At 38.6% G+C, this 16,129-nt stretch overlaps 1 protein-coding gene across 1 annotated transcript; it reads right to left on the reverse strand.

Moving 5' to 3' along the window:
• Positions 1-385: 385 nt before the first annotated feature.
• Positions 386-14,377, reverse strand: cist1 (colon, intestine and stomach enriched 1). The gene is made up of 5 exons (XM_082156682.1): positions 14,201-14,377; positions 8,462-8,596; positions 5,468-5,722; positions 5,128-5,288; positions 386-1,958 (listed from the first exon to the last, which is right to left on the reverse strand). Exons 1-5 carry the CDS (start codon positions 14,271-14,273, stop codon positions 1,911-1,913), a joined length of 672 nt encoding a protein of 223 aa, XP_082012808.1. The 5' UTR covers positions 14,274-14,377; the 3' UTR covers positions 386-1,910.
• Positions 14,378-16,129: the final 1,752 nt, after the last annotated feature.

Below are 16,129 nucleotides of genomic sequence, written 5' to 3' on the forward strand. Positions count from 1 at the left end.
ATGTATTGAAGTTGATCAAACAGTAAAAAATTTAAATCATCAAGGTATTCTTTTTGTAACTTACCTTTAAGAAATTTTATAGCAATGAAATGTGATGACTCTGGCCTTTCAGTCCACAGTTAGCAGGCTCGAATAGCACTATTGTGGCACTGACCACACCAAATATATAGTGGCCAAAAGATATGTGCGGAGGTTCTTTAAAAAAAAAAAAAAAAAAAATATATATATATATATATATATATATATATATATATATATATATATATATATATATATATATATATTAATGACCCTACAAGTTTGCTTAAACCATCAAATTATGAGGAAAATATTTTTATATTTATATTTTTTATATATATTTTAAAATATGAGGGAAGAACAAAACACTAAACTTAGTGAAGATATTTATCTGACAAAATTATTTCAAGTCACCTTTATTTCTACAGTGCTTTTTACAATGCAGATTGTTTCAAAGCAGCTTTACAGAGATTACAATTTAATCTTCCTCACAGAACTTACGCTAAAGCTTTCATTGCCATTGTAAAAAAATCATTAGTTATCTATTTAGTCCATTTATATACATAGCCGCTTTGGAGAAAACAGTGATGTCATCGTCCAGCTCAGTTCAGTTCTCATATAATGGTGTCAATGCAGGCAGATCAGTATTGTTGAATATTAAATGACAAAAAAGGGCAAACAACAGCTACAGGTTTTAGAAAAACTAAAAAGCTCAAAGGAGAGAAAAAAATCATACATTGTCTGCAACATAGTCATTTATTAATATTTCATTGTCCTCTCTTGTTTTTTCATGTGTTCATAATTTCTTTGTATGACAGCCTGGCTAAAAATTATGTCTGTACAATTTGGAATGTTTCTTTGTGTTATCAAAAATAAACAATTGTCTCCAGGCACAACTACACAATACGCTTACAAAATCTTTAACACATTTTTAATACTATTTGAATAAAGGGTGAATCTGACAATTTTCCTTTGCCTCACTTTTCCACAGGGGATTCCACAGCATCAATACTAATTTGTGATAATTTTGCACAATGCAAAGCAATTAAAACATTTTTTTTTTATATTAACGTTTCAGTGTCTTAATTAAATTATTTGATTATAATTACATTAAATGACTGGTGCCAAGCTGCAGTGACTTCACCCTTGCAGGCTCACTATTGGCTTATTCAGTGGTTGAGGGCGGCCATTTTTGGTTGACATTATTGTAGTCCTTAGTTTGCAGCTTTTAAGTCCTACTTCAGTCAGCACTTATCAGTCTTATACTTTACTGAAAGTTGCTTTTAGCCTCTTTATAAAAGTCTCCTACTCTTAGAGAAGTCCTACTCTATACTAAGGGTTTTTTGACACTTAAGTCAAAGCTTAAGACTATTCTTAAGAGCAGTTCTTAGAAGTTTTATACATATGGGCCCAGGTTTTTTATAACCACATTATACACAACAGCTTGCGAACAATTTTGTCGCCATCTGGAGGACAAGCTGAAAATGTCACACTCCCATCATAGTGTCTGACAAATATTGACAATTTTCTTGACACAACTAGGTGGCCTTAAGAGTGCGTTTATCCTTAAGTACATTTTACATTAAAATTACATGTATTCATTTAGCATAAATTATAGCTTTTATCAAAAGGAATTGCAAAGGACATTTAATAAAATAAAAATCAATAAAAAAATCAATAAAAAATCTAGGACATAACAGGTTGATTTCTTCATTTGACTAAAGGTTTGTTGTGGGTTGTGGCATTTTAAGGAAAAAAAATAAGCAGATCATTACCATAATCCGGGTATTGCACATCAAGTCTATAGATTAAAATGTTGCATTTAATTTCAAAACAAACAAGAAAAATATTAGAGGCATAACTATGCAGTTTACTGAGACAGAAACTGCCGTTCATTTTGGAGGGTAGTGGGCAAATGGTGCGTCCTCACTTATCTTGCCCTGTTAAAAGAAAAAGATAAAATCATTCAAGTAAAAATAAGTTACCGTATTATATCCTCCCAACCATAATAAGGTTTTTAAAGTCATGAGGATATTTGATAGATATATGCATACCGTTTAAAAGTTTGAGGTCAGTTAAATATATATAACACACACACACACACATATATGTATATGTTTATACATTAGCATGGTTTCCACAAAACTATTAAGCAGCGCAACTGTTTTCAACATTGATAATAATAAGAAATGTTTCTTTAGCACTAAATCAGCATATTGTAATGATTTCTGAAGGGTCATGTGACCGAAGTAATGATGCTGAAAATACAGCTTTGACATCACAGGAATAAATTACTTTTTAAAATATATTAAAACCGAAATCAGATATTTTAAATATTTCACAATATTACTGTTCCCTTTCGTGGTCACTACGAGTTACGTTGTGACGACGAATGGGGTTTCGCTTAGCCTATCACCTTCGAGTATTACAAAAGGAGCCAATGGCAAGGAAATGCCATGGGTCTGCAGAATTTGCATAGCGTGACTCCGCCTTACCTCGTGGGTATAATAAGGAAGTACGCTGGCAACATGCAGTTATGCTTTTGCTTCGGAGCCAAGAGGTCCTCTTCACTCCTGTAGCCTGAATTCTCTCGACCTCCTCCCTGTCGAACGTTCTGTTGCGATGCAGCTGTGTCCGCAGAGTGCTTCGATGTGGCGTGGTGATCCTAAGCACCCCTCCAAGGCCTGTAGATTTTCGTCTACCCTGGTGACGAAGTATTACAGAGCTACGGGGCAGGCCGCTGCCTGCATGCCATGGCCATCCTCCAAGTCTACCAGGCAAGGATGCTCAGGGACATGCACAAGGGTAGAGCTGAGTAAGGGCTCTTCGATGAGCTGCGTGCCTCCAAGTGACGAAGTTGACCGCAAGCTCCCTTGGTCAGGTGATGTCCACAGCAGTGGTCCAGGAGAGACACCTGTGGCTCAACGTGGCCGATATGACAGAGTCTCGACTCTCCTATATCCCACGCAGAACTTTTTCGGCAGCGCGGTCGAGGACTTCGCCCCAAAAGTTCTCGGCCGCCCAGAAACAGACTGAGGCTATCAAGCATATACTGCCCCGGCGGCCAGTTGCTGCCTCCACCCAGCCGCTACCTTACTGGCGAAAGGTGCGATCGAGATTTTTCCTCAGGCCGAAATGAAGTTTGGGTTTTACAGCCCCTACTTCATTGTACCGAAGAAAACCTGTGGGTTACGGCCAATCCTGGACCTGCGCGTCTTGAACCGATCCCTTCACAGGCTTCCGTTCAAGATGCTCACTGCTAAACGCATTTTCAAATGTGTTCAGCCACAGGATTGGTTTGCAGCGATCGACCTGAAGGACGCCTACTTTCATGGCTCCATCCTTCCTCGACAGACCGTTTCTTCTCTATTTGCTTTTGAGGGGCGGGAATATCAGTATGCGGCTCTCCCATTCGGGTTAGCCCTGTCTCCTTGCGTCTTCTCGAAAGTCGTCGAGGCAGCCCTTGTGCCGCTACGGCTACACGGGGTTCGCATTCTGAACTATCTCGACGACTGGCTGATCCTAGTTCACTCTCGAGACCAGGTTTGCGAACACAGGGACCTAGTGCTCCAGCACCTAGCCCGATTGGGCCTTCGGGTCATCTGGGAAAAGAGCAAACTCTCCCCCGTGCAGAGGATCTCTTTTCTCGGTATGGAGATCGTCTCGGTCGTCATGTGCACGCAGCTTACGAGCGAGCACACGCAGTCACTGCTGACTTGCCTGAGACAATTTGAGGGCAAGAGTGCAGTTCCACTGAAGTTATTTCAGATGCTCCTGGGGCATATGGCATCCGCAGCGGCAGCCACATCACTCAGATTGCTTCATATGAGACCGCTTCAGCACTGGCTTCGCGATCGAGTCCCGAGATGGGAATGGCAACGTGGCACGCTCCGGGTACCAGTTAGTAGGGCCTGCCGCCAGACCTTCACCCCGTGGACGAACCTCAGCTTTATACTGGCCGGAGTGCCCTTAGAACGAGTTTCCAGGCATATTGTTGTATCAACAGATGTGCCATATGCAATGGACATGCTATCGCGGGCTCCTGGACAGGACGTCAATGCCAGAATTATGCTGCTGGCAGCTTTCGTGTTGGCTAGGTGCCTCCATGTGCATGGTTCCCCCTTGGGCGACCCCCACATGTGTATTTCCAGTGTACCTTGGTATTCCTTTGTTAAGTAGGAGTCCTTCGTCCATGCCAGTCTCACAATAGGGAGCTCGGACTTATGCAGTGACAGCCGAGGTGGCATGATTAGACTGGGAACCCCATTCGTCATCACGACGTAACTCGTAGTGACCACGAAAGGGAACGTCTTGGTTACCTATGTAACCCTCGTTCCCTGAGTAGGGAACGGAGACGTTACATCTCCCTGCCACTTCCGCTGTACCACTGGAGTTCAGTCTCGGCTCTTCAGCAGAAAAACATAACTGCATGTTGCCAGCGTACTTCCTTATATACTCATGTGGTAAGGCGGAGTCACGCTATGCAAATTCCACAAACCCATGGCATTTCCTTGCCATTGGCTCGTTTTGTAATACTCAAAGGTGATAAGCTTCTAAGCAAAACCCAATTCGTCGTCACTACACAACGTCTCCGTGGAACGAGGGTTACATACGTAACCGAGACGTTTTTACTGTCTTTTTGATCAAATAATTGCAGCCTTGGTGAGCATAAAACACTTCTTTCAAAAACATAAAAAAAATATCTACCCCAAACTTTGAATGCTGATTATAATATATATATATAACTAAATTGTTATTTATTTATTTATTTATTTATTTATCCATTCCTTTGTTTATTACATATAGATGCAAGAAATATTTAAAGGGCCAAATACATTATAATGTGCAGTTTGTGAAGATTGTTTGTAAGAAGATCTGAGCCCATTTTGCTGAAGGAATTTTGATTCTAGACTATTTGGTTCAAAAGTCATTGGCTAAAACATATATGAAATTGTGAATGTTGGGTTTGACAGACTGACTCCAAATCATAGTATATTGAGAACTTTACCATTAGTGTGATAAACCTTTTACCATGGGCTGCCAAAAATTGAAAATGCAGAATAAAGGAAACTTTGGTGTTTGTACAGAACCACTTCATTTGAGACTCACCATTGATACATCATCAAGCCTCTCAAAATGTGGCCTTCTGGAGCGAGCAGCCTTCACTATCACAACCACAACAATTACAGCCATCACAATGCAGAAAATACACAGAACTGCAATGAGCCCTGGATTTACTGCCACATCTTGTCCTTCTCTGTCTCCCTGAGCTATAAAAGACAGACATAAATCAACCACATTAATATATAAATCAACAAACACAGAGGTATACTTGAGCCGATATGAAACCTGAAATGATGTGCTAATACAGCACAGCACTGGAAACTGTGCAAATGACCTTGATCTTGTGTTATCTTAGTCTACACAGTATTTCTGTTGAATCTTGTACCTGTGACTGTGCTGTTTGGTTTTTCTGAAAATATTTCAGTTGAGTTAGCAGCAGTGATCGCAGATTCGGACGTTGTCAGAAGAGATTTCTGGGGCATCCAAGTAGATTGTGAAGAGGTTGTCTGAGTGTTGTTTATAACATCTGTTGTTGTTTGTTGCATTATGATTAGTTGTGTTGTAGTCAGTGTCTCAGAAGTATCTCCAGAAGTCATGTCAGTGGGTGTCTGGTTTCTTGGACTGTTAAGTTCTACTGTCTCTGTAGTTAGTAAAAAAGTGTTATTAATACATATCAAGATAATAATACATTGTACTGTGATATGTAAATCTGGTTTGAAAGCCATGAATCTGTAGTAGTTCTACAGTGTATTACAGTTAACCCAGCTAAAAAAGAATTGTTCTGAGAGTGTTTTCCCCCAAAAAATGGTAATGGGAACGTTCAAATTTCCAGTTTTCTTATTGTTGGTGGAATGTTTTATTTTCTTTTTTTTTTCTTTAAAGTCCCTGTGAACCGGAATTTTTCCCCGTTGACTTTTTTCTTTAAAGTCCCCGTCAACCAACTTTACTTCTGTGTTGTGACATATATTCATGTGAAACTGAATACTGAATAGAGGCAGGGTTTTATTTTAGCGCACCTCTTCTCCATCCCTCGCTCATGGCAGTGGTTAAGGATATTCAACCCAAGCCATCAAACTGAAGTCATCAGAGAAGGAAGAGCAAATTTTCAGATTTTGATTAAAGATTACCACAAACAAAAAAACAAAAAATTGCACAGATTAATTGTTCACCACAAGACTAGTAATGTGCGCTAACAAAGTAAATAGGATCAATTTTGATTTCATGATGACTTTAAGGTTATTATGATGTTCCTGAAACATTCTTTCAACTTAATTTTTATAACAACTCAATGTTGATTTGTAACATTTCAAAACATAAAAATGTCTAGTTTCCTTAATGTGTGACAGTTATTTTCTGTTTTGTTCTGTATTAGTATAATGGTTCGGTCTGTGTTTTGGTTTCCCAGTTTGCCTGCCTGTGTTCCCTAGTTGATTTACCTTGTTTGTTAGTTAGTTCCTCACACCTGTTTCTGTTCACACTGATTACTCTCCTCATATATTTAAGCCCTGTGTTTCCTTAATTCCTTTATCTGGTATCGTCTATGTTAAAAGTGATTGTGTTTATTCCTATGATCTCCTGAGTTTTCCATTGTGGATTTAAAAAATACTATATTTGTTGCTTAGTTCCTTCGTTGTGCGTGTTACTACAACCATTATTGACAGAATACCAGACCAGTCTCCAAGACAAGGCATGCCTGCTAGTGAACAGTCCCAGAGACGATTTTGCCACATTTGTGGAGTGGGTGCTGGTGAATAACAGATCGGCATTCACCATCTGCTCCACTGAGGACGACATCACCAGCCCCAATCCGGACCCAGAGCCCAGCCAGCCATCACCCAGCCAGCCATCACCCAGTTGCACGGACATGATTCTTCAGCCCACCGCAGACGGAGAGCCCGAGCCTGCCGCAATGCATGCCAAGGACTGAACAATACATCTCCTCGGAGTCCGAGCCCCACAGTGAGTCTGATCAGGTGCGTGATCTGGCAACACTGTGCATCACCATGGGGCTGCTCGTGGAGTAAGAGGGCAAGGAGGAAAGCTCTGCCCACACTCCCGCTTCTGAGAGTGAGCTGCAGCTGGCCACTGATTTTTTTGAGGAAATGGAAGAGGATATTTCACTGATTCTCCCGTCCCCGCTGGTCCCACCCAGTCTCCTGTCTCCATTGGTTTCGCCCAGCTCAGCCTTCCCTCCAGCTCCACCTTGGCTCTCAGTCGCACCGGCTCTACCTCAGCCCTCAGTCGCACCGGCTCTACCTCAGCCCTCTGGCACCCCGGCTCCACCTCAGACAGTCGTCACTCTGGCTTCGTCTCGGCCTTCAGGAACATCATGTTGCCCAGTCTCGATGGCTCTTCGCCTGCACCCAGGTCTTCATGTCTATTGGCTCCATCTCCATCCATCATCCACCTGGTGTCAACAGCCAAGTCGCCAGCATGGCTTCTCCCTCCTTCGACTCTGCCGTGGGACATCCTCCTTGCTGCCTTATGGGTCACCGTCTGGCTCCTCCTGCTCTTTGCTCCTCCCACCACCATCATGGTTCATCCCTCCCTCTTCTTTTTGACTATCATCGGTGCGAGGATGCGCCTTCCGGAAGGGGCGAGGTACTGTAACATTTATGTTCGGTTTTGTTCTATGTTATCATCATGGTATTTTGGTTTCCCTGTTTGCCTGTCTGCCTGCCGTGTTAGCTAGTTAGTATCCTTGTTTAATTAGTTCCACCTGTTTCTGTTTACACTGAGTACTCTCTTTGTGCATTTAAGCCCTGTGTTTCCTTAGTTGGATTTAATAAAGACTATATTTATTACTTATCTTTTTTTGTAATGCATGTTACTGCAACCATTTGTTACATGTTAATAGAACGTCACATGCCAATAAACCCTTGGCAAATGGCAGTCCATGACGTCATTCAGCAATATGTTTGTCTTAAGGAGACATGCAGGCAGGTTCCCCTTCTCATGGAACCATGGTTACGGTCTTGGATTGACATAAGTAACAAATAACCACTCCGCTATGCTGTGGGAATGCCTACCTCACTAGGTGAGAATATGCACACGCATAGTGGGCATAGCATACATTGACTCAACAGATTACTTTAGATGTAGTCAGAGCGTCAACCCAGAGCGTATCCATAAAAAGACGTACATAAACCATTGAGTGGTAGCATCCACTAAGCCATTATCTCCCATAAATATAGAAAGTATTCATGCTTCTATGTCTTTGTAACCAGGGAAGTCCCGGCCTATACAAACACTGAGGTATACTAGAGCCTAAAATGAAACCTGAAATGATGAGCTAATACAGCACAGCAATGGAAACTGTGCAAATGACCTTGATCTTGAGTTATCACAGTCAATCCAGTGTTTCTGTTGAATCTTGTACCTGTGACTGTGCTGGTTGGTTTTTCTGAAAATGTTGTTTCAGTTGAGTCGACGGTGGTGATGATTTGTTGTGTTGTAGTCGGTGACTCAGAATTATCTTCAGGGTCTCTCATGTCAGTGGATGCCTGGTTTTTATCTGTCAAAGTATAAAGTATAAAGGTGCTCAGTGTATGTGTTAAGGTCACCTAACTAATCAAATAGCCAGATTCAGATTCAAGTTAATGGAGTAGTTCATCCTAAAATTATAATTCAGTAGTTATTTACTCGCCATAATATTGTTCCAAAGACATTTTTTTTCCCCAGTGGAATACACAAAAGGAGACTTTGTAGAAGAATATTTGCACAGTTATTGACAGAACAACATTGCCCTACAAAGGCAAAAGACCTTAACTCGATGGTTGGAAGTGTGGAACTGAGAAAAATTACTTTAAAGATTGTTAGTTGTCCTGCCAAATTAATTATAGGTAGGACACTGGAAATCTGGCAATTAGATGTTTTAGTAATGAAAATGATCTACATAAAAAACACTATTTTAAAGTTACTGTACTCTGCCTCTGTATTGACAGCAAAAAGTGAGAAGTCATGCCAAGGCAAAAGGCAGTAACTTCCACATTATTAACATTAACATTATCAATACCTGTATAAAATCTAGTGATCATGGCATTTATTTTTGTATGATTTACAATTACTTATATCCATCTACTTATTGCTATCCCGTGCTTTGGTTGCATTCTGATGGCATTAATACATTAGACATGACAAAATACCTCTATAGGTATATTAGTCCAGTATTGGCTCAACTGTGTTTAAGGGCCCTTTCACACCTACCTTGTTTGGTCTGGATTTTCGATTTTTTTTTTTTGATCTGAATCAAAATTACAGGTGTGAAACTTCCCCCGGACCACATAATCAAAACGAAATTTGGTCCGACGAAAAGAGGTAGTCTCGGTCCGGATCAAACTGAACAAAGGTTTGGTTCGTTTCTAGTGTGAAAGCATTTTCTGTATGGTTCGGACTTTCAGACCATTTACAGGAAGTTCCGCATAGCCTAAACAACTAAAGAAGAATATTTATGTGCAGACCGATCTCATGAAAGTGCGTATCTATAGCACGAATGATAATATCTCGTATCATTTATACGCTAAAACTCTGGTACGCAGTTTTCGCGTGTATATGATACGCACTTTATGGCGTGTAATATGCACGCCCTCCTCACCCCTAATCCTACCCAAGGGGTTTGCAGCATAGCTGTCAACCCTCCCGTTTTTTCCGGGTTTCTCACGTATTTTAGCTCTTTTCCCGCTGTCTTCCCGTTTTAGTATTTTCCCGTAAAATATCCCGTATTTTTACGCTCTGATTGTGTTAACTCAGAACACGCAATTATCTGTGTCTGTGAAGTGGCTTGCACTTGGGTTGCTAGACCTCCAGTAAAGCAGGTGGCAGTATACAGACAGTAGCTTAGGCTACTATCGAAGAAGAAGAAGAAGACAGTTGCAGCCACAGATATCATATAAAGGCTAGATGTCTCGTCCGCGCTGCTGGCCAATGGAGCTCGACATCCGCACACGGCGGCCATCTTAAGACAGGGTGCTCGCTCACTCATAACATGGTGCATGTACTTTTAAATAACCATAACTTGCTCAATTTTCTACCGATTTTCAAACGGTTTGGTTTGTTATAAACGTCAGAGATGTAGCTATTATACTGCATACATATGAATAATTATGTTCAAAATGTTTAAGCATTCAGAATTATAGCCACGTTAATAACGTTTGTAAGAAACCAAACCGTTTGTAAATCCGTCCAGATTTCAGCGAGATAAGAGGATTTGTGTGCGTGCTGCTCACTCACCTTAATTCACAGAGCCCTGTCCTAAGATGGCCGCCGGTGATGCCGGAAGTGACTCCGCCTTAAGACATCTAGCCTTTATATGATATCTATGGTCGCAGCGACGCGGGGCGCGGGGAAGAGGGAAAAAGTAGCAGGAAGTGAACTTCAAGGAGAGTAGAGTAGATGAGTGTGATGGTCGATGATGGATCAGGACGCCGACGGCCAAAATCACAGAATTAACCACCAATTTTTTTAGTTCTTTCTCACTCTGTCTCCCAACATTAAGCTAAAACACGTTGTAGCAAATGAAAATGTGTAAGTAATGTTAATTGTTCATAAATAAAGCACTTTAAACATATCCATTGGTCTGTAGTTCTTTAATATATATTGTGTAGTTATAAACTCTTTAGACTGTTAATGATTAGTGCTTTTTAAAAAAAAGTTTGTGGGTAAGAATCGTGTAAAAAAAAAAAATCCCTTATTTTGGGGATGGATTCCGGGAAATCTCCCTTATTTTCAATGTTCAATGTTGACAGCTATGGTTTGCAGTGCGTATCATTTGAATGCTAAAACTCGTATACGAGAATTATCATTCGTGCTATAGATACGCACTTTCATGAGATTGTGTTGTCAGTCCTGCCCACAGCGTTTCTTCCAGCTGATTCGCAAGCACGCACGCACACACACACAAACATAGGCTATTTGTCCTGCGTCCTGCCGGCGACGATAAAATGTTCGCACAACGAGGAGGCGAATTTGGCGAATTTGAACTAAGCCTCGAGTATAGTTGGTGCTGCAGGGAGTAATGCCATAATAATAAAAGTATAGTGGCAACGATATGCATCTGTTCATTCATTCTTGTCAAAGTTACCCGCCAAATTGACAACACGCTGAAGTCAGATGTCAAGATGCAGCCCACATAGATGATGACGACAGGACGCAATACATCATGTAGGCTAAAGTTCTTTAGTGCGCTTGCATAATTGCAATGAGAAACCAAACCAAAACTAACCGAATGTATCAAAACATGAACTTTGGTTCGGACCTTGGTGTGGACTTTCAGGTGTGAAAATGCCCAAGAACAAATATGTTTCTTCAGCTGAAGGCGCCGGCGAAGTTTTGGCACTCTGCCAGCTAGATGCATGGGTGTTTCAACCTGGTCCGGTACCCGAACTGGGTGAGGCGGGGCTTTAGTTCTTTGTTGTATTCATCTGATACAGCATGTGTAACATTTTTCTGTCAACTCTGAATATATCCTTCGCGATCGATATCGCACGTTTGTCGATGGAGCAGGTTCAGACCATACTAAATGTTCTGACCGCGTTTGTGCAGGACAAAGCTCTGAGGACATCAGAAGTTACAGGGACCCGTGGCAGCTGTACAAAGTACACATGCAGGCTACACTGTAATTTCAATTTGAATGGACAGTAAAACAAAGGCAGATAACCGTACAATAGCATTATTTGATAGAACACCGGCACAGTAACTTCATATTGACGCGCGGCTAAACAAAGGCAGAGTACCGTAACTCAATTCGAGCGTTCCAAAACAAAGCCAAAGAGCGGTAACTGGTGTTACGGTGCTCTGCCTTGGTTTCTCATGGGCTTTTGGAAGTTACTGTACAAACCATTATTTTCTCGAAAAAACAACGGAATTGACTCAAGATACTTATCCACATGATAAATGAGGTCTTGAATGGACCAAAAATATCTCTCATTTTCGACCAAAAACGAAGTTATGGTATTTTGGCTTTGCACTGCAGAACAGTATAAAAATTTCTATTTGGAAACTGGATGTTAAATTTTGGTTTCTTTCTAACACAAAAGCTATCATATAGCTTCAGGAGACTTTAGTGTTCCAGTAATATGGGCTTGTTTTATAAGATTTTGTGATTTGTCTAAGAATTCTTTTTTTGTGTGTTCCATTGGGGAAAAAACAACATTAGTAACAGTAATTTTACTAATCTTTAATAGTATTTCTAAAAGTAATTTTGTAGGTAAACTATTCCTTGTAGGCCTATACAGTAAGTATGTGTGTTATCTGGGTTTTGTATAACCCTGAAGGAGGCTTAATTTTATTCTTATCAAAAACAAGTATTGCAAAGAGCAGTGTAAATGCTTCTGTAAATAATATCTGAAAGTGCAGTAAAAACTAACTTGCATTATATTTATATTTTGATGTTCTAAACAAAACACTCAAAAATAGGCCTTTTCAAGATTTATACACAACCGTTTAAAAGTTTGGGGTCAATAAGATTTTTTCATGTTTTTAAAAGAAGTATCTTCTGCTCACCAAGGCTGCATTTATTTGATAAGCAGTAATATTGTGAAATATTATGACAATTTAAAATGACTGTTTTCTATTTTATTATATTTTAAACTGTAATTTATTCCTGTGATCAAAGCTGAATGTTCAGCATCATTACTCCAGTCTTCAGTGTCACATGATCCTTCAGAAATCATTCTAATATGATGATTTGATGCTCAAGAAACATTTATGATTATCAATGTTGAAAACAGTTGTGTACAAAAAAAATTCAAAATTATTTGATGAATAGAAAGTTCAAAAGAACAGCATTTATTTAAAATAGAATATTTTCTAACATTATAAATGTCTTTACTGTAACTTTTGATCAGTTTAACTCGTCCTTGATGAATAAAAGTATTGATTTATTTTATTTATTTCCCCCAAAAATAAAATTAAAATTCTTACTGACCCCAAACTTTTGAACGGTAGTGTTTAATGTTACAAAAGCTTTAGATTTCAGATAAATGCTGTTCTTTTGAACTTTCTATTCATCATAGCATCATGAAATAAAAATGTAAATAACTGTTTTCAACATTGATAATCATAAATGTTTCTTGAGCATCAAATCACCATATTAGAATGATTTCTGAAGGATCATGTGACACTGAAGACTGGAGTAATTATGCTGAAAATTCAGCTTTGATCACAGGAATAAATTACAGTTTAAAATATATTAAAATAGAAAACAGTCATTTTAAATTGTCATAATTCACAATATTACTGTTTTTTTATTATTATTTTTTTTTAATATAAAATAAATGCAGCCTTGGTGAGCAGAAGATACTACTTTTAAAAACATAAAACAATCTTACTGACCCCAAACTTTTGAAAGGTAGTGTATATTTTACATATAAAGTTCCCATCCATTCCGATTACACAGCTTTAACATTAACTAATACATTTAATGTGATGCATATTTGTCAGTCATACATAAATGAAACAAAAATTTGATTTATGTACTAGTATAAACTGAATCTATTCTGAATACACAATATCCAGGTTTATATATTAACCGTCAATAAATCCAATTTGTTATATATAAACCAATTGGCCTATCATACATTTTACCAACTTAAATACTGCTTGTTCCACCATTAGCCAAATTAAATTAAATTAAATTCATGTTTTCACAATTTAAAGATTTATGTTGATTCAACGGAATTTGAATGAATGAATACATTTTGAATATATAATTATAAATAAATTGAATGCAAATATTTAATGATAAACTATTCCAAGCATGATTCTTTCTTCCTTTCTTTCTTTCTTTCTTTCTTTCTTTCTTTCTTTCTTTCTTTCTTTCTTTCTTTCTTTCTTTCTTTCTTTCTTTCTTTCTTTCTTTCTTTCTTTCTTGCATTTGAGTGTGTTCTTCAGTTGACTTGACAAGTTTTTACATTTTGCAAATGTAGGATTATCTGCAAGACTCACATTTGAATACCGAAACAAAAACATTGTATTTTGTATTACTAATTAATTAATACATAATCAAACACTTCTCTTTTGTAGGCCTGTTATGTTTAATTGAATATCAAATTATCATATTAAGTTAAATCAACAGCAACATCTTGAAAATGACAAGCTACAAGCTTGCACTTTGTCTTACCTTCTGATGCTGTGACAGAAATAAGCAAAAGAATAACTATTGAGAAGATCATTTTAGTCATGCTGTGAGGCATAAAAATAAAGCAGCACAGGTCTAAAGTACAGCTGAGCTCCCAGCGCAGACACACAACATATCCTGAGTAGCAGGATGTGGACGTGTGGCAGATTTATACTATACAAGTGCAAACAATTCTGAAACAACTGAGCAATTATTCATTCCATCGGATGACAGAAACCACCTGCCATGACGTCCTAAAACTGCTGCCACAGCTTCATATTGCAAAACTGTCAAATATAATATTACATCTGCAAACAGTGGTGTTTGTTATTTGCACAAGGTGCACTAAAAAAAAAAAAAAAAAAAAAAACTGTGTGCAGTATTTTCCTGGTTAGGTTACTAGTAACCACACTTTTTGCTGTAGTGAAGTCCCGTCAATTTAGTTAACGCTTTTCACAATAGCCTATACACTGTTTCAATTGCCAGCTTTACAGAAATTCATGATATTAATGTTTATAATACTTTAATACCTAATTTTCCACATTTAGCAGTTAAAATATGTTGCAATAGTTTACATATGGTGACCTAAACGCATGTGTGATTATACTGTTTGTAGGTGACTAAAGCTGGATAGGGCCAACTGTATAATAGTTGCAAGCTGGAGTTAATAATTAATTGCGCTGTGATATGGAAATCTGGTTTCAAATGTATGAATCTGTAATTCTATAGTTTATTACAGTTGAATGACTAATCTGTGCACTGTGACCAAACCGATTCATGTTATTGAAGCATTGTAGTCTCACAGTGGGGTCAGCCCACGGCCCTATGTTCCCACAGCCCTATGTTCCCACAGTCCTATGTTTTCTCATTTAACTATGTCCCCTATGAAGGGTAGGTTTTAGTGCTTGTGCTGGTAACATGCCAACAATGTGTTAACCCTTTATCGGGCGAGGAACCATATTTGGTAACTTAATCGCGCATTCAAACGGAGTCTCCCCTGCCTGTTTGCGTTGTCATATGAGCGCATAGATTTCTCCTAGCCAATCAGCAAAGATCAGGCTACGTCACTGATAGTCACATGATGGCATCTGACCAATCAGAAGTTGCGCGGTAGAGGTGGGCGATACTCCAAATTTCGGTATCGATCCGATACCAAGTAAATACAGGGCCAGTATCGCCGATATCGATACCGATACCAATACTTTTTTCGTTTTAAAAGCATGCACTTGAACTTATGCACTTTCCTGTGCTAGAGCAGTGTGTCATGATTTATGAGGTGAATTCATCATTAATATGCTAAATCTGAATACGTTTTCATGACTACTAAATATTTTGTGATTTGTGCTCTCAACTCGCCTGTAATTATTAGTCAGTGACTTTTACAAAACTACCCTAATTATATTACTAGCCTACTAGTACTAGTCTACTGCAAAAGTTTGGGGTCTGTAAGATTTTTTATTCTCTTCTGCATTTATTTGATCAAAAATACAGTAAAAACTGTAATATTACAATTTAACATAGGCTATCTGTTTTCTATGTCATACTAAACTGTAATTTATTCATGTGATCAAAGCTGAATTTTCGGCATCATTACTCCAGTCATGATGATAATTCATTTTAATATGCTGATTTACAGCTCAGGAAACATTTCTTATTATTATCAATGTTGAAAACAGTTTCATATTTTTTGTGGAAACCATGATGCAGAATTATTTAATGAACACAGTTGAAAGAACAGTTGACTGTCACTTTTGATCAATTGAATGCATTGATCCTTGTTGAATAAAACTATTAATTTCATTAAAAAAATCTTACTGACGTCAACATTTTGAACCGTTATATACACTTTTGCTTTGTTTATAAAAAAAAAATACCCGATTGTTTCTCTGTCATCTAAGCAAGGCTTCGTTTCCCAAACGCACTGGTCCTGTG

The sequence above is a fragment of the Leuciscus leuciscus genome (genome assembly GCF_965113295.1).
Source record: "Leuciscus leuciscus genome assembly, chromosome: 23".
NCBI classification, from domain to species: domain Eukaryota; kingdom Metazoa; phylum Chordata; class Actinopteri; order Cypriniformes; family Leuciscidae; genus Leuciscus; species Leuciscus leuciscus.

Coding starts and splice junctions, on each gene's coding strand:
- cist1 (XM_082156682.1), bottom strand. CDS start 14,273: ATGCCTCACAGCATGACTAAAATGATCTTCTCAATAGTTATTCTTTTG. Junction 8,597..14,200: donor TTCTGTCACAGCATCAGAAG/GTAAGACAAAGT, acceptor ATACTTTGACAG/ATAAAAACCAGGCATCCACT. Junction 5,289..5,467: donor ACCAAACAGCACAGTCACAG/GTACAAGATTCA, acceptor TGTCTTTTATAG/CTCAGGGAGACAGAGAAGGA.